The sequence below is a fragment of the Salvelinus fontinalis genome, chromosome 22, assembly GCF_029448725.1.
Source record: "Salvelinus fontinalis isolate EN_2023a chromosome 22, ASM2944872v1, whole genome shotgun sequence".
Classification (NCBI taxonomy): domain Eukaryota; kingdom Metazoa; phylum Chordata; class Actinopteri; order Salmoniformes; family Salmonidae; genus Salvelinus; species Salvelinus fontinalis.
Genome location: NC_074686.1, coordinates 11,881,767 through 11,899,703, shown reverse-complemented (window position 1 = coordinate 11,899,703; position 17,937 = coordinate 11,881,767). Strand labels below are relative to the sequence as shown.

General features: G+C 41.9%; 1 protein-coding gene across 2 annotated transcripts in view; it reads left to right on the top strand.

Moving 5' to 3' along the window:
- The window catches only part of LOC129819820 (atrial natriuretic peptide receptor 1-like), a 114,675-nt gene that overhangs the window by 81,258 nt on the left and 15,480 nt on the right, over positions 1 to 17,937 (top strand). For both annotated transcript variants that reach the window (XM_055876434.1, XM_055876433.1), the window contains exons 7-15: positions 9,544 to 9,638; positions 9,842 to 9,977; positions 11,744 to 11,828; positions 14,164 to 14,284; positions 14,456 to 14,530; positions 15,760 to 15,840; positions 16,008 to 16,112; positions 16,594 to 16,665; positions 17,583 to 17,742. In XM_055876434.1, the coding sequence (XP_055732409.1) occupies positions 9,544 to 9,638; positions 9,842 to 9,977; positions 11,744 to 11,828; positions 14,164 to 14,284; positions 14,456 to 14,530; positions 15,760 to 15,840; positions 16,008 to 16,112; positions 16,594 to 16,665; positions 17,583 to 17,742 (930 nt within the window). The remainder of the gene's footprint in view (positions 1 to 9,543; positions 9,639 to 9,841; positions 9,978 to 11,743; positions 11,829 to 14,163; positions 14,285 to 14,455; positions 14,531 to 15,759; positions 15,841 to 16,007; positions 16,113 to 16,593; positions 16,666 to 17,582; positions 17,743 to 17,937) is intronic.

Below are 17,937 nucleotides of genomic sequence, written 5' to 3'. Positions count from 1 at the left end.
TATTGGTTCGGTTGCCAGAGACGAGACCCAGTCGTTAAGTCTTTTTGTTGTGCATCGATGGACGTTCGTTGTTTGTACTAAATGTTCTATTGCCATATTGGCTGGCAATGTTCTTATCTTTTGCTTGCTAGTTAGCCAACTATGGCTAACTTACGGTCAGAATAATAGCAAAGTAGCTGCATTTGCATTAGTTTAAGCTGTTTTCTAGTGACATTTATTTGGACACATCCATAACAATGAGCTAATGATGCATGATTTCACCTGGCATAGAACATGTGCTCTCTCATCAGGACACTATTGTTTAGAGGAGCTAGCTAACAGCACAGCTAACACAATCACTTCAAACTGAAGCTGGAAAGACTGCAAACTAGCAGCATTTTGTTTAGTTTGACCTGTTTTCTATTGACATTTCTTTGTATATATCCATAAAAATGATGCTGATTCATGATTTTGACTGGCTGAAAAAAGCTGCCTGCCTGTCTGTCTTGCCCCGACTCCCGACCCCTACACGTTCATTATTATGGGACAGCTGGAGATCGAATTTCAGTATTGAAACAATGTTGAACAATTCAGAGACAGACAGCATGGTTTATAAAATCTCTGCTATTGAAATCCAGTTGCTAGTCTAAAATAAATGTGAGATCATGTCTAGATGCTTTTTACAGTGGAGATCAAGTTTATAAATTACCTGGCTGGGCTGATGACATAGTGGATCGCTCAGTGAGATGGAACAGAGGAAATAGGCATTTCAACGTCATAGCTTTAGCCGGTGGTAACTTGTGAAATAGACACCAGCTGGAATGTGGTTTTAACCAATCAGCGTCCAGTATTAGACCCACCCGTTGTATAATGGTCAACAACTCAGATTTTAAATCCAAACCACTCAGATATTATAAAAGGTCTTAGATTCATTGTCTCTTTCTCGTGTGTTCCAGACCTGTACTGGTGAGATACTTACAATCTTTCTTTATCTTTACCTCTCTCATGAGCTATGGTTTCTTTGTCTCTCCCTTTCTCTCTCTGATCATGCTTAGAATAATGCTTTGTTAATGTCAGTATTGCCTTGTAACTTAAACTTTAGGCCTTGTATGTGAATCCGTTCATTTTACAAAGTAATTAAATACACTTTTAGGATTCCATTGTCAGACATTTCTTCATTGCCTATTACTGTAACTCAACTATAGCATTCTATTACTGTAACTCGACTATAGTGTTCTATTATTGTAACTCGACTATAGTGTTCTATTACTGTAACTCGACTATAGTGTTCTATTACTGTAACTTAACTATAGAGTTCTATTACTGTAACTCAACTATAGAGTTCTATTACTGTAACTCAACTATACAGTTCTATTACTGTAACTCAACTATACAGTTCTATTACTGTAACTCAACTATACAGTTCTATTACTGTAACTCAACTATACAGTTCTATTACTGTAACTCAACTATAGTGTTCTTTATCGCTATTTATCTTATGGAGTCAGATAATTAATTTAATGGGCTTAGTCTTATCAACTTATCAATAAGACTATTGCTTAGTCTTATTACTAGTCACATGTGAGGTAGATATATATATATATGTGTGTATGTATGATAATTATTATCTCACTACAAAGGTATTTGATAATGGAGGTCAGAAGTCAACTTCAGAACAGCAATAAACAACAATGGGTCACATTACTCTAAGTGGTCTGAGCCTGACGTCACCACTCTATCTATTCTCTTCAGCAACGGCCAAACTGGTCTGAGGTCTGTGAATCATGGCTGTGAGCTTCCATTCGCAATGGAGTGACAGCCTCTAGGGACTCTGGATCAGTTTCTGCATCTTTTACTACTTAACCAATTTACTAAGACTAACGTCCCTTTTGCAGTACCTCCAAAACCCATTTTTTTACTAAGTGTTAAAAGGCTCTAAATGGTGTTTTGGATGAGGACTTATGTGTGCAGGTAAAACGGTTTACAGGGGCACATTGGTAGAGTTGTCCTTCAGAAAAGGAAACATTCTGTTGCAGTTCATGGCAGCACAGTTTTAGAACGTGATCATTCAGCTGACTTCAGGGTTTGTTTTGGATCCAGTGTTGTTCGTTTCTATTGAGGACAAGTGTCAAAATGTTGCAAGCTTAACAAAGCAAAACAAACTGCACTCGGTCCTCATGACCCAAGAATCTGACAACAGTTCAGCCACTGCATAGATTTTTTTTTAAATCGCCCTTGGCGCTTGGTAATTATTTTAGATGAAGTCTTCAAAGCTGGTTAGATGTGGTTATTGAATCAATTCAACCCTGTGGGATGTGGTCTAAACCCTAAACAGCCATGATGTTGCCAGAGGCTGCCTGTGGGTAATGTGAGCTCAGTGGTGTGCTGCTGACTACTGAATCATTGTGGCCTCCTATTACACTGAGTTCAGCCTGCTCCTGTGTGCATCTATCTCCACTGTGCTACTGTGTGTCAATCCCCCTTCTCCCTCTCCCTTTTGTTTTTCAGTGTCTCTTTCTATCTTTTTATTTCGCTCTTATAAAAGTTGTTTGATTGGCATGACCAATTACAATGCGGTGTTGCAAAATTAACACAAAAAAAACTTTTTTTCTCTCTTTCTGGTATGGAAATCAGAAGATATTTCCAGCTCCCAAATGTTCAATTTAACAACCACCTCTCAGGTACCTCCTTGAATTATGGTCATAAAGTGTGCTGTGCACCCCACTCCCACACACACACACAGACACACACACAGACACACACACACACATACACACACACACATTATTGACTTTGCCCTTTCCAAAGAGGACCATCCTCCCAAATCCATACATTTCTATCCCTCGGACCACACATTATATCTCCACCTCCCCATTTCTCCTCTCGCTGATTGGATTAGGCGCCACCCGCAGCTGTACCCAGCGTGTCTCAATTCCCTTGATGGACACACCCCCTGTGTCCATGTGCGCGTCCACATGGCACCCAATTCCCTATACAGTGCATTTATTTGGACCAGAGTCCTATGGGACATTTGGAACGCACACGTATGTTTTGAATAGGAGAATGGAGAGTCCATATTTTCTGTGGTTGGTTGCCTAAGCACTGGTAGTACTTTTAGTTTTTTGATTGCTCATGATATTGATTGTACAAATGTTTTACATACGGTAATATACTTAATAGTTTTATTCCGGTATAGGACAGCTGGTAGGAGTTGCATTTTAAATGGGAGAAATGCCCTTGTCATAGTGGCTGGTGGCACTGTACTTTCCACTGCGTCTGATGTTTCGATCACACTGTTGATTTTGAGTTGGCCTTATATTTTCATTAGGACAACTGGCTAATGTCACAAGCCTGTGGCCTTCATATTTGTAAAGGACACAAACGTAAATGTTTTGATTATCAGATTGCCAGTTCTTATTCCAGGCACCGAAGAAGCATTGGAAGGATTGGAACTGGAGAAGCACTAGCACGCCAACAGTGTGATCATCTTTCTTGCTACCAATCATTGCCAGTCTGCCTTCCCTCCTATTCCTGATGTGTGACATCAACCAGTACAGATTTTCATTAGGGCTCTAATCAGCAGTAATCAGCAGTAAATATAGTCTATTCAGCGCCGTGCGCATTATTGACAATGTACTTCTAATATAGATAGAACAAGATGGCCTGACACACACACACACACACACACACACACACACACACACACACTGACTAGTTTGGATGATTAATAAATAAACAAATCGTACATTTTAATCACCTATCTGGAGAAATCTCAATGACTGAACCAAAATGGCAATATCAGGAGAGACTGGAAATCAGTCACAATCCCAGTTATCTGATGATAATTATTTGGATGATTACCTTAAATTGCCTCCTGAGTGGCGCAGCGGTCTAAGGCACTGCATCTCAGTGCTAGAAGGGTCACTACAGACACCCTGGTTCGAATCCAGGCTGAATCACAACCGGCTGTGATTAGGAGTCCCATAGGGCGGCGCACAATTGGCCCAGTGTCGTCTGGTTTTGGCCAGTGTAGGCCATCATTGTAAATAAGAATTTGTTCTTAACTGAATTGCCTAGTTAAATAAAGAGAAAATAAAAAATGTGTGATTTTTTTTTTTTTAATAATGGTGTCATTCCAACCAAATAACCATGTACCACATAAAAGCTCACAATACACCTTTACCTGGTGCACATTGTAGCTACATGGCCTCTGTACTTTAGTGAGCAGTTAAATAATTACGCACTCTGAAAGCACAGGGCCTTGAGAAAAACAAGGACATTATCTATTTTCAAGATATGATATAACCCAGCTAAATGGGTGCCAAGAGCCGTCCAGAACAACAACATGTTAAAAATATCTGTTGAAAAACAACCAGTCTGTCTTACATCTATTCTCAGCATAACATTCAACAGCGACCTTGTGGCAAATTTAGCATCACTGTACAATACCAAATATCTGAATCATTATGAGAGTACATTTTCAGAGGAGTTGTATCGATTGAGCACATACAGATGTAGGATCTTAATTTGAGCCAGTTTTCTACAGCTGGAAAATAATCCTGCAGCAACAGGAAATGTTAATTATTATGCGTATTATAAGTAATGGATTTTTTTTGTAGGGGAGGATACATTTTTTGTTTAAGCAAATCAAGTCTGACATTTTAAACTTAAAATTATTAACTTTAGAAGCCTTTGAATACACTACAAGTTTGCATTTCCTGGACCCACTCGCCTAACTAAATCAACAGACTTCTGTAGCAAAGGATGCTCAACCAATAAATTCCCTGCTTTACTCCATCAGTTAAGCCTCATCAACCAATCGCCACAGAGATAAGAATGCGGCTACCGAGCGGAGGTCCATGGGAACATCGAGGCTGGAGGTTGATGTTGTTCTCCTGTGACTCCCATCTTCGTCTTCTCCTAATCCCAACCTGGGAGTGGGATCGCTCGGTTTCTCCTATTCCCACAGCCCACTCTCTGTAAACTCCACAAGCCTCTTCTCATGGCTCTTCAGTTACCCACAACCCCCTCGGTGACGATACGGTGCGGCACTGTTGCATTTCATAAGAGAAAGCCTGTATTATTCCATGATAAATGTCCCCGATGTTACATTAGCTCATGTGTGCGGTTGGTTCCTTTGTGACTTCTTGGCTGGTTGCTTCCGTGTTGACAGTTTTAAGAGGCCCCGGATACGTTGGGGCATGCATGTTTTGGGTTGTCTAACAGCCATGGGTTCCTGTGTGTTTCCTGGCTGATTGTTTCAATGTGACATGGAAGAGGCCACTACATTGGAATGTATAGCTTTTAAACATACAGGGATTTATTTAATTTGTTTGTCATTTAGCAGATGCTCTTATCCAGAGCAACTTACAGTAGTAGTGAGTGCATACCTTTGTCATACTTTTTCATACCTGTCCCCCGTGGTAATCAAACCCACAATCCTGGTTTTGCAAGCGCCATACTCTACCAACTGAGCCACAGAGGCTCAGGCCTATTTATAATATGTGAGAGATATGTAAAGCAAACACAAGCATCGTATTCAATTTGTTAATTTTACAGTGAAAATGACAAAGGAAATGTCAACTTAGCTTGTTACCGAGTGACCTTCCATTGTAATTTATTAATAATTTATAATACATGAATAAGGCATGAATTAAGGTTTAAATAACAAGCAGGACCTCCGCTGGAAGAGACTCCATTAATGGAGGTTTCATAGAACGGGTAAACAAGGTATCTCTTCATTGATCTGAGTAGTGAGTGGCAGATGTGGTCGGGATGGGAAGAGGGCTCTCCTCTCATCATAAAGAGACAGATTGGCGGAGGAGCAGGGAGATATAAGTGGACTGGTCTATGTAATCACTACAGTGAGTTAGCCAGCTCTCTTATAGAGATCTATACTGAAACCCACTGAGCCTGGCGACTGAGGCAGATTGGCAACAGATAGATGGAGGGATTGAAGGAGGAGATTATGTCAGTGTGGGTAGAGAGGTGAAGAGGAGAGATGGAGAGCGGAGATGGACTGAGGCGGTTACAGAAAGTGAAAGTGGAAAGAAGGAGAGGGGGAAAGAGAAGAGATAAAAGGTTGAGAGAGTGGTTTTAGAAAAAGTGGCTAAATAAGATGGGGAGTGGAGCAGAGAGGGGAAGCAAGATGGAGAGATGAGAAATCACAGAAATTGTGAAACGTGAGGTGAGAGAAATGGAAAAAAAACATTGAAGGACACAGAAATAGGAAGATAGTGAAGGGAATTAAAAGAGACAGAAAAGAGAGATAAATAGTCCGTCCCAAAATGATTGGCACCCTTGATAAAGAAAGAAAAGGACTGTATGAAATATACGTACTGAGCTATATTGTATGCTCAAGAAAACAGGGAAATTATATTATTTTAAACTAATACAAATGAAAAAAAGAAGGAGACCTGACTATTCATAGCAAACAAATATAAGGGAAACATAATTTCGGACAAACAGAGAGGGAATGAGGCAGAGTGGTCCTGTGAAGTGGATGACAGTGTTCAGGCAGGACTGATGGAGTAGCACAGGCACCAGGAGTCAGGGGAAGGGCATTGACTTTCAGCTTCTACACAGAGGGGCTCCTATTACAATGACTAATGGACCAGGGGTTGATGTGTGTGTGTGTGTGTGTGTGTGTGTGTGTGTGTGTGTGTGTGTGTGTGTGTGTGTGTGTGTGTGTGTGTGTGTGTGTGTGTGTGTGTGTGTGTGTGTGTATCTGTTTCCACATTTGAGACTGAAAGCCAGAAAGCTTGATCAATTTTGTCACGGTAACCGGTGCGAGATTAGCAGCATCCCTGTTATCATTCAGTTAAATGGAAATTCTCTTTATTTCACTGTGGTGGTGCACGACCCAGCCCTCGGGCTCTGCCTGTCTGACTGACAGCTGGGAAAACATGTCAGACGAGATCTGCTCCTCTTCCTCTCTTTCTCCTTACACACACACACACACACACACACACACACACACACACACACACACACACACACTTTACTTGCTTTAATTACAGTTCTGTTTTCAATGCACCCCTCGAACGCTCCCCCACTCACCCGCCTAGCTGTCAGCACAGGGCCAAACCACATGCCCCTGCTACCACGATTAGTACTGTCAGAGATGAGCGCTGCTGCCACTGTGCTTTTTACTCCCACACTAATTAGCCAGGTATTTTACAACAGAGGACAGAAAGAGTGAAGATGTTTTACTTTGAGACAAATGGCTCTGTTAGAAAACTTTTCAAATATATCCTTTCTTTCTTCCTTCAGTCCCTTCTTCCGTTAGTCCTTCCTTCCTTCAGTCCTTTCTTCCTTTAGTCCTTCCTTCCTTCAGTCCTTTCTTCCTTTAGTACTTCCCTGCTTCCTTCCTTTCTTCCTTCCTTGAAGTAATCCTAGATCTGACATTTTTGGACGAGGTTAAATTATGTAGTGGAACCCTTGCTTTCACCTTTCCAGTCGTGTTCGATTACATTTGATAACTATTCCAAACGTTTTTTTGTCAGATTTACAAGTGATGGATATCTGTCCTGTAGACTCCAAGTTGAGTAGCTGCTCTATATAGTTTGTGAGAGGTCATAAATCGGCAGTATCGTCATGATATAGACAGACATCATGTAGCGTAGCGACAAATGACTTCCTTTTTAGGGACCGAGTTTCATGTAATGGACGTTATGTCCTTTGGCGTGCGTCATATGTATATGTCAGAACAGATCAATCTGTGCATGTCTGTTGAAATGATGACGGTTTTGAAAGAACCATGGCCATCTGGGCCGAATGCCCTTTGAAGTAAGACCGTAGACGAATGATGTGATAATTAACCCCATACAATGTAAAGCGCTTTGAGACCTAAGCCTTGAGCGTCATATAACTGCATTCCATCCGAGATTCACCCTGTAAAGCTTAGAGACCTTAGTAATATAAGCACTAGTTTGGTACATTTTGTCTCCGAGTGAGCTGTACTACCTCAGTCAACTATGAGCCTTATAGACTCAGGTCAGGGACAGCTGCTGTGATACTGCACATATCTGATCTGAGGTCAGAGCAGTAGAACATGTAGGCGGCAGAATGTTGGACACAGAGAAAATAAATTAAGAGATTATGCAGTGATTCATTTCTTTTTATGACGTTGAGCAATGTAGAAATACTAAATAATACACAATAAACGGAACGTATTTCTATAGGCTCATTTAAACATCTGTTCAACTCTGACTCCAGAAGATAGAGGAATTTGAGAGTTCTGAAAGAAAGAGAGCTTTTTTTTCAAAACTTTGTTACTAGTTTCTTCCACCACGGTGGTCTGAAGAGGTGAACAAGTGGGTGTTTGGGTTTGGAGGCCGGGCTTTTGACATCGAGGTTGCAGGTTCAGTTCCCAGCAACTGTGTGTCTCTGTCATTGATCAAATAAGCCAAAGAGGTGAATTATGGGAAAGGCCTAAGTGCCTGTGAAGTTAAGCAGATGATGGCGACTAAAAGTCAGCTCACGTGATGTTATTAGCAGAGCAATTTCTGCAATGCGTGTGCAACACAGCACCCTAACATCTTCTAGAAACAGTGTTTTTTAAAACACTGTACAGAGTTTTGGTTTCGTTTTTTGTGACAATCTAACTTTGTAGCTCCCACAACTGTAGGGCCAATAGCCAAACTAAGGGATGGCGTCAGTTTGAATCAACTCATATGTTTTCCTTGGTTTCCCCTATTGATATTCAAAACCATGTCCGTCTCAAGTGTGCACAGTGTAGATGAATGAGCCATGTGGGTGACTTAACCCAGGACTTGATCCAAGAGAGGGGATTTGCATCACATTATGCTCCTATTTTCCACTACCCCCTCCCAAACAGTAAAGTTGCTAATTTAGCTCAAATTTGGACTTGAGGTTTACAATACATTTTTACAGTATCTATATTTCCCAATCACGTTACCCTCTTATGCCAGCATGATACTGTAAATGTGGGAGAAGTAGTTCTAGACATTTTTAGTTCATGACATTGCCCCCAAGTGGTCACAATCGTCTGGCCTTGGAATATTGGTTTGATTCAAGACCTGCATGCCTTAGCTCCCAGCTTACACAGTGAGTGGAGAAACTAAGATGAAAGGAAAGATATTAGTAGGATGTGTAAAGATACAGTAGCTGAAATTAAGGATATCTGTTTAAAATGCCTCAATTGGTTTTGATCACCCTGTTGCAGGAGAATTTCCCTGCACCTGCAATGCAGGAAATTTGAAACGTGTTGTGTATTTTAGGTTTAAAAAGGCTTCTGAAGTTTGGAATTTCTACTTTGATCCTGTTGGTTTGTTATACTGTGGGGAAAAGGATGTAGCAACACACGGGACTGGCAACAGGTGGTGCTACACATTATGGACCCAGATGGCTATGGTTTGTTCATTTATTTTGGAAAGGACAACAACATCAACCAACGGGATCATACAAAAGGCCCATCTCTCAATCTTGAAAGCAATGAGGAAATAGCAGATCTTGCGCCCAGATTGTGCACCTGAATCCTTTGTGTTAATCTCTCTGTTCTTTCTTTCTCTCTCTGTCTCTCTCTCTTCTCTTCTGTGGCAGGTGTTACTGGCTTGGTTCAGATTGATGGGGCAGGTGATCGGGAGATTGACTTTGCCTTGTGGGACATGACTGATCTTGACTCTGGGGTCTTTCAGGTAGGCACTGACTGCTCCTCGCACAAAGTGGTGGTTAGGCACAAACACACACTGGTACATAAATACACACTCACTCTGTAGCTGTGTTCTTTGTCCTAGACACTCTTCAAGTGTAGCTACTTTAAAGCCTACAATGACATAGCACTTTCATTACACAGACAACAACCAAAGTTACAGTAGTTTTCTACCCTGTGTGTCTCCAGATCGTGTCCGTTTACAACAGCACCCTGAAGGAGCTGGTTCCAGTGCCGGGCATGAAGGTCCAGTGGCCGGGGGGCGCCCCCCCCCAAGACATCCCCGACTGTGGCTTCAAGAACGACAAGCCCGCCTGCTTAGCACGTATGCACCGAAGAACCCCTTGGGCCTCATTTATCAACATAAAAATATGTATATTTGCATATGCATAAACAAAACCCACTCACAATTGTACGAACATTGAAATATATATATATATATTTTTGCTGCTCCCAATTGATAAATGAGGCCCCTGACTTCTGACCTCTAGGATTGTTTAGTCTGTAATGGAGGAATCCTAACCTGAGCAATTCACACATACACTACATGACCAATGACCACACCTCGATGAGGTTGAGGTCAGGCCTCTGTGCAGACCAGTCAAGTTCTTCCCCACCAATCATGACAAACCATTTCTGTATGGACCTTGCTTTGTGCACAGGGGCATTGTTATTCTGAAACAAGAAAGGGCCTTCCCCAAACTCTTGCCACAAAGTTGGAAGCACAGAATCGTCTAGAATGTCATCGTATGCAGCATTAAGATTTTCCTTCACTGGAACTAAAGGGCCTAGCCCGAAGCATGATATACAGCTCCAGACCATTATTCCTCCTCCACCAAATTTTACAGTTGGCACTATGCATTGGGGCAGGTAGCGTTTTCCTGGCATCCGCCAAACCCAAATTCGTCCACTGCTCTAGAGTCCAATGGCGGCAAGCTTTACCCCACTCCAGCCAAGGCTTGGCATTGCGTATGGTGATCTTAGGCTTGCGTGCAGCTGCTCGGCTATGGAAACGTATTTCATGAAGCTCCCGACGAACAGTTATTGTGCTGACGTTGCTTCCACGCTCTTCAGCACTCGCCGGTCCCGTTCTGTGTGGCCTACCACTTTGCGGCTGAGCCGTTGTTGCTCCTAGACGTTTCCAATTCACAATAACAGCACTTACAGTTGACCGGGACAGCTGTGGCAGGGTAGAAATTTGACAAACTTACTTGTGGCGTCCTATGACGGTGCCGTGTTGAAAGTCACTGAGGTCTTCAGTAAGGCCATTCTACTGCCAATGTTTGTCTATGGAGATTGCATGGCGGTGTGCTCAATTTTATACACTTGCCAGCAATGGGTGTGGCTGAAATAGCCAAATCCACTAATTTGAAGGGGTGTCCACATGCTTTTGTATATATAGTGTAACTCAATTAACTCACACAAATCCCCCATTGACCACATTACATTATTTGCATGATGTCACTGTACACATAGACATCTCAAGTTAGGATTTGACCCTTAGGTTTCGATTATTGCATGGTAACATTATCTGCAGACACATTTTATAGGATTGTTCTCATTCAGTAAATGTTATTTGTGAATATCCACAGAAATATCTGACAGTCTCATTTTCATAGCAGTCTCATAACGGTCTCATTATCATGACAATCTCATTATCATAACAGCCTCGTTATCATGCATGGTGGCGTTTGTTTTTCATTTGTATTTGGCAGCTGCTTCGATCGTAAGATCAGGAACATCAAGAGATTAGGTTTCCCGCTGTGTCATGATTTCGGTGTTTTTCGAGACGTGAAAGTTAAATTAATATTTATGGAATCCAATCAAACGTACACTGCGGGAAACCAACACTTCAGTACACTGCCAAAACACACAAAACAAAATGTTGCTGACAAAATACATATTTCCAAGTCAAACAAACCTGTTGTTGTTTCAGCAACTTTTATTGTTTGGTTATTTTTCCCTACCTTAGTTGAAGGCACTGACTAGTGGCTATTGATAACAGTGCCTGCTAAGTAACTAAATGTAATACACATATCATTTCAGGGCATAGGCTTCACATGCTATGACGGAATTTTCCTTTCCTCCCAGGGACGGTCACTATGCACCAGATGGTGGCCATCGTGGCTTGCTTCATCTTCGTCATCATCGTCACTGTCACCGTCTTCATCTACAGGTCAGTGGTGCCCCCTTTTTTACCGTCCCTCTTCTCTGAGGAAGACACCGGTCGATGGTATGGGTTCTGATGACACCTTTCCACTCCCGACCCCTCCTCCACCCTTCCTCTATCGCTCTCTCAATTCTGTTCACTCTCTTCCCATACTCTGCTCTTCTTTAATTTTCTCAATTTTATTTCCCCCCCATCTCTTTCTCTTCTGTTTGCTTTTCTTCCATTTTCTACCGTTTTTTTTTTCCATGTTAAACTTTCTTACCCACATTGTTACTCTGTCTATCTCTCCCTTGTCCTTGTCACTCTCCTCTTTTCACTATCTTTCTTCCTCTGCCCTCTTTTCCCTTACTCTTTCTTTACACATTAGATCAGGCCAAGAAGGAAGGAATTACAGTGATTCTGTCTCCTCTTCAGTGATGACTCACCACTAGGGTCATGTTCATCAGGCACCAAACAGAAATAAACACACTGAAACAGGGAGCGACTACCTGGAGTTGTTTAATAAGAAAAATTAATTTTAGTTTTCCGTTGCAAAGCATTTTAATATATCCTGCGTTGTGTGCGCTAATGAACACGGACCAGCGTTTGCCCTTTTGACTTTTCTCTCTGTCCTGTATCCAGCTCCATCAGGCTCGCAGCTGAAAATGTCCCTTGCTTTATAGCTTATTATTTCTTCTGATAAAATTGTTGAACATTGAATGCAAGTCCAGGTGAAAGTTGACCTTACTTTCTAAAAGAAAATGTGTCCCTGGAGGAACATCATGCCTAAAGGTCAAAGCATATTATGTCTCATATCAAATATATTTTTTAAACAATATGTTTTTACATTTTCTAGAGTTAAGTTTGATAAGTGAAAAGTGAAACAGTTCAAGTTCAGTTCCAATTTATAGCAAATAATTATGCTCACTTTGTGTTTGATATAAGCTTTCCTGTATCTTTACTTTTGTCAGATATTTTTCGATATTTCACATTTTATGAGGCCCTTATCTACTTCCCCAGAGTCAGATGAACAGATGAGCACGCCAGCAGACACCCATAGACTTCCGATCCTCGTGCTGACGCCAGTTAGCATTGGCTCGCAAAAACCACCTCTAACTTCCTTCTTACTGAACACAGAGACATACATTTTTTATCCATGAGTTCATCTGACTCTGGTGAAGTAGATAAAGGGCCTCATTTACCAAAATCCCAAACTATCCCGTTAAAATTTGTGATGCAATGTAAAATTACACAGACCCTTTTGACACTTTGTCCCGCTTATACATACAGCAAGGTGCCGATCATTTGACGGATACATTTATGAATGTTCATTTTCATATTCTTGTAGGATAAGCGCTTACTATATTAATGACTTAATCTATGGATGACTTAGTCTGTGTGAAGTGTATCTGTAAATGTGTCGTTTATTGTAAATGGAAGCTACTGTATGATGTGTTTGTATGTTCATAGATTTAAAAAACAACAACATAAATGTGTTATTATTACACATGATTAGTGACTTTTTAGCCTTTTCTTTTACGTAATGTTCTATTACAGTAAAGAATGTTATATCAAGCACAGGAGGCTGCTGAGGGGAGGACGGCTCATAAAGATGGCTGGAATGGACTAAATGGAATTGTATTGAACACATGGAAACCATGTGTGGGATGTGTTTGATACCATTCCATTCATTCCGTTCCAGCCATTACTATGAGCCTGTCCTCCCCAATTAAGGTGCCACCAGCCGCCTGTGATATCAAGGTACACGTCGAAACAATTTCACACATACATCACTGTTGGTGAGTGATGACTCGATTTAAATTGTAATCACAAATTGAGGTGCGACACTCAATGACAGATATTAATCTCTATCCATACTCAATGAATTAATCCCATCCCCAATACTATAGTTGAGTTGCACGTGTTTCTGAGAAATGTGTGTGTGAATACCGTTTGTAGCTTGTAATGGGTGGGGTGACAGAGGTATTGATGGGCTGTTTGGGTAGAGGTACAGTCTTACACAGTGTACACTCACACTGAAACACATCCATCCCTCTCCTTAATCTCTCTGTCCTTTATTCTGGATTCTCATTCTCCCTCTCTCTCCCTACACGCTCTCTCTCGTTCTCTTCATTGATTTCTCTTTCTCTGTCGCCCTCACACGACAGAGGCTGCTCTCCTTTCTCTACTCTCTCCTTCTATTTTTCCTTCCTTCTCTCTCTCTCGCTCTCTCGTCATTCTATCGCTGAATCTCTCTCAAGCCTCCTCTCTCTATCACCCTTTGGTCTCCCCTTCTCTCACCCTCCCCCCTTCTCTCTCTCTGTTTGACCCTCTCTCACCCCCCCCACACTCTCTCCCTCAGGAAGCTGAAATTGGAGAATGAGTTGGCTGCTCAGCTCTGGCGAGTGCAATGGGAAGACGTGCAGATGAGTGACCTGGAGAAAGTGCTGCGCAGGGCCTGCAGCAGACTCACCCTGTCTCTGGTACTGCACGGAGAAACACGCACATAAACAGAGACATGAAATACAGTACACCTACACACACACACACCTACACACACCTACACGCACACCGATACATAGAAACACTCTGTGTTGAAAAAGCACAGATATGCACGCTGAAAAGTCCTCATTCCCTCTCAATATGGTCCACAGAGAGGCTCCAACTGTGGCTCCTTCCTGACCATGGAAGGAAACTTCCAGATCTACGCCAAGACTGGCTACTACAAGGTCTGTCCTTTTACACAGGGCTTGTTGTAGCACACCGACAATGCTTATGATATTTGCTTTATTAAGGATTTGTGTAGTGCTACATGCAATAGTTGTTCCCACTTTAAACAAAGTACAGTGTACACAGGCTTTATATAGCATGCATAAAGGCTTCATGAGCACTACATAGATGTTTCACAAAGCGTAGGTTTTACTCTATAAATCAGGGGTTCTCAAACTTTTGGAGCCAGGGACTCCTTTTGTGATAGCAAATTCATTAGGGGCCCCATCAGAACACAACACGAGTGAGATTAAAATAGCATAGTAGTTTTACTGACTTTGGCAGTGCATTGCCAGACGAACCAAGTCTCGGGCCCTGGGAAGGAACATTTTAAAGGCCCCCTCTTAGCATCGGAGAGAACATTTTGCGGTTTTCAAGCTAATTTCCTGCAATTCTACACATTTTGTCATGAGATGTTTTGTTGTTGCAGCTTTAAAGCTAATATCGTGCAATTCAGCACATTTTGCTATGAGGCAGAGAGAAAACGTTACATTTTTTAATCTTTAATTACAGAGCGTTTATGTTTAAAAAAAAACTTTTTGGGGAATACAAGAAGTATTGAGTTGAAAAATGTATAATTGATTGAGTTTTGTGATCACTAATATCCATGTGTCCCTCCCAGGCCGATGTTGCCCAGGGTTAAGAACATAGGCTGTAGATTAATAATATGTCATTGTATTGTATTGTAGTACACCCTCTAAACGTATTCCACGGAGCCCTTTGCCATAATTAGTTTAGTTTGTTGTGGTTAATAATATTCATTTAAAAAAAACATTGGGCCGCAGACCCCCTGCAGTACCTGGACCCCACTTTGAGAACCCCTGCTATAAATGGTGTATAAACATACATAGTGTGTTATGTCACATTTGGCAATTCGCCCTACAGTGGGAATGGTTATGTCACCCTTTATTAACCATTTATAGTGTATGACATATGCTTACAGATGATTTGTGAAGCGTTTATGTAGTGCTTATGAAGCCTTTATGAGTTTTACTTCGTTTCAAGTGAGACTCAATATTTGCCAGGGATAAGTGTCCATACCGGATTCTGCTAGGGTTCACGTGGGCAGTTTACATGCGTTCCACTCCTCTTAACAGTACTTTCAAATAAATAGATATTATTATATCATTGAAGGACACTTAAAGTCAAATGGTGGTGAAATATTGTGTTAATGTGGCCTCCTTTCCAGGGAAACATTTCGGCCATTAAGTACGTCACCAACAAGAAGCGCATCGAGCTCACCAGGAGAGTGCTCTTTGAGCTCAAACATGTGAGTGTTTTATTCAGTAGGCCTGTAAACATGTTGCCAGAGCAACAATGTCCTTTCTTCTATTTCTTCTACTTATCACGTTCCTAAGGTGTATACTTCGCTCAGGTGTTAGTTAAATTGTAACTAAGTATGTTGGGGATGGTGTGTGTTCATCTTCTTGCCTCCAGATGCGTGATGTTCAAAACGAGCACTTGACTCGCTTTATCGGAGCCTGTATCGATCCTCCTAACATCTGTATCATCACAGAGTACTGTCCCCGGGGCAGCCTGCAGGTACTTCACACAGCCTATAGGATCTCATTGTTCTATTCTATAACCTTACGACCTTAGCGTTGTTAACTGAAACCCCTTTTGTTCTCTTATCTCCCACACCGCACATTCACACAGTAAGTAATGAGCCATCTAGCTTACAGTAGCTACCCTTGAGTCTTGAGATGGCTGGTTTGCCATCTAGGCTACATGTTGTTGAACACCAACAGCCTGTGTGGATGGAATATGACATGTCATGCATATTAGTATATCGGCATTGTGGCCTGGGATTGACCTGTTGGTGACCTTCATGTATAGCTGATTTAAAACATGGAATATGGTTTGAATATGAAAGTGTGTGTGTGTGTGTGTGTGTGTGTGTGTGTGTGTGTGTGTGTGTGTGTGTGTGTGTGTGTGTGTGTGTGTGTGTGTGTGTGTGTGTGTGTGTGTGTGTGTGTGTGTGCGTGCGTTTAAATAGTCACGGTTCTGTTCATGTGTTGTGCAGGATCTTATGGAGAGCGAGACCATCACCTTGGACTGGATGTTCAGATACTCTCTCATCAACGACATTGTTAAGGTGCGTCTCCATCCTTCATCCTCCATCCAGAGATGTTTTAATTCAGAGACAGGACAGTATAGAAGGAGGAAAGACAGGAGGGGGTTTGTGACACAGTAGCGATGGGTCCTGGATTCGAACCAACCGGGTCACGAGCATAATATGTCTATGTGCTGACGGCCCCAGACCACTTAACTGGTACTTAATGTAGTTTTCACAGTATTGGGGCTGGGGGAGGGGCCGAAAAGATTCAACTCATATTTATTCTATCATACCTCGATAGCTTTTTTCTATTGTCAATGAAGAAAGTTATGCCAAGCCTGTTACCTGTCACTCCCACTTTCTTGCATGCTCTTACACTAGATTTGTGTCATATATTTTCCACAAGATGTTTGGGATTAGATCACATCCAACCAACCCGTCAGGTATATTGCCTGCAGCAGGAGTTGGGATTTTTCCAGTTTTGGAGATTTGTGTGTGTGCGTGCGTGCGTGTGCATGCGTGCGGCCGGGCATGTGTCGTGACGCTTATAATGAAGGGTAGACAGATGGTGTCTGACTCCTCCTGGTGTCCTGGTTAGAATGATGAATGAAGAAGTCATGCATTTTACCTGAGTTAGTCTCGATTTAATGCCCCTCAATGTCCTTTCTAGCAGAGATAGCTGTTGTGAGAAGGCCAGCTCCGTACTTTTTTTCTGTCACAGGAAGTTCGAGGCTTTGCAGTGGAAGTTGTGCCTATTTTCAATGGAAGTTAATGGGAGGGTACACATTTTTGGGTTATTGACTTGTAATGCGTAGGTTGTTCAGCGAATGCAATTTCATTGGCTTAAAGCATGTGACAGCTCCTGCCCCTCTGCATGGGCCTGTGCAGGAAACATTTTACACAGGGTCGCCCACTGGTTGGAGAAATATTGTGAATCACATCATCTTTGATTCTAGGGAATGGCCTTCCTTCACAACAGCGTCATCATCTCCCATGGTAACCTGAAGTCCTCTAACTGCGTGGTGGACAGTCGCTTTGTTCTGAAGATCACTGACTACGGGCTGGCTAGCTTTCGCGAAAAGTCCAATATGGAGGACACACACGCCTACTATGCCCGTGAGTTACCAGAGCTGCAGAGACACACTCACGCGTAGACAAAGACTCGAACGCATGAGCAAACAAACACACACACACACACACACACTCTACATTAACTCAAACCAAGTGATTGAACGTCACGATTACTGCTATTGTTGTTGTTATTCAAAAAAACTAAACATGCCATTTTTCTAATACTATGGTCTGTTTTAC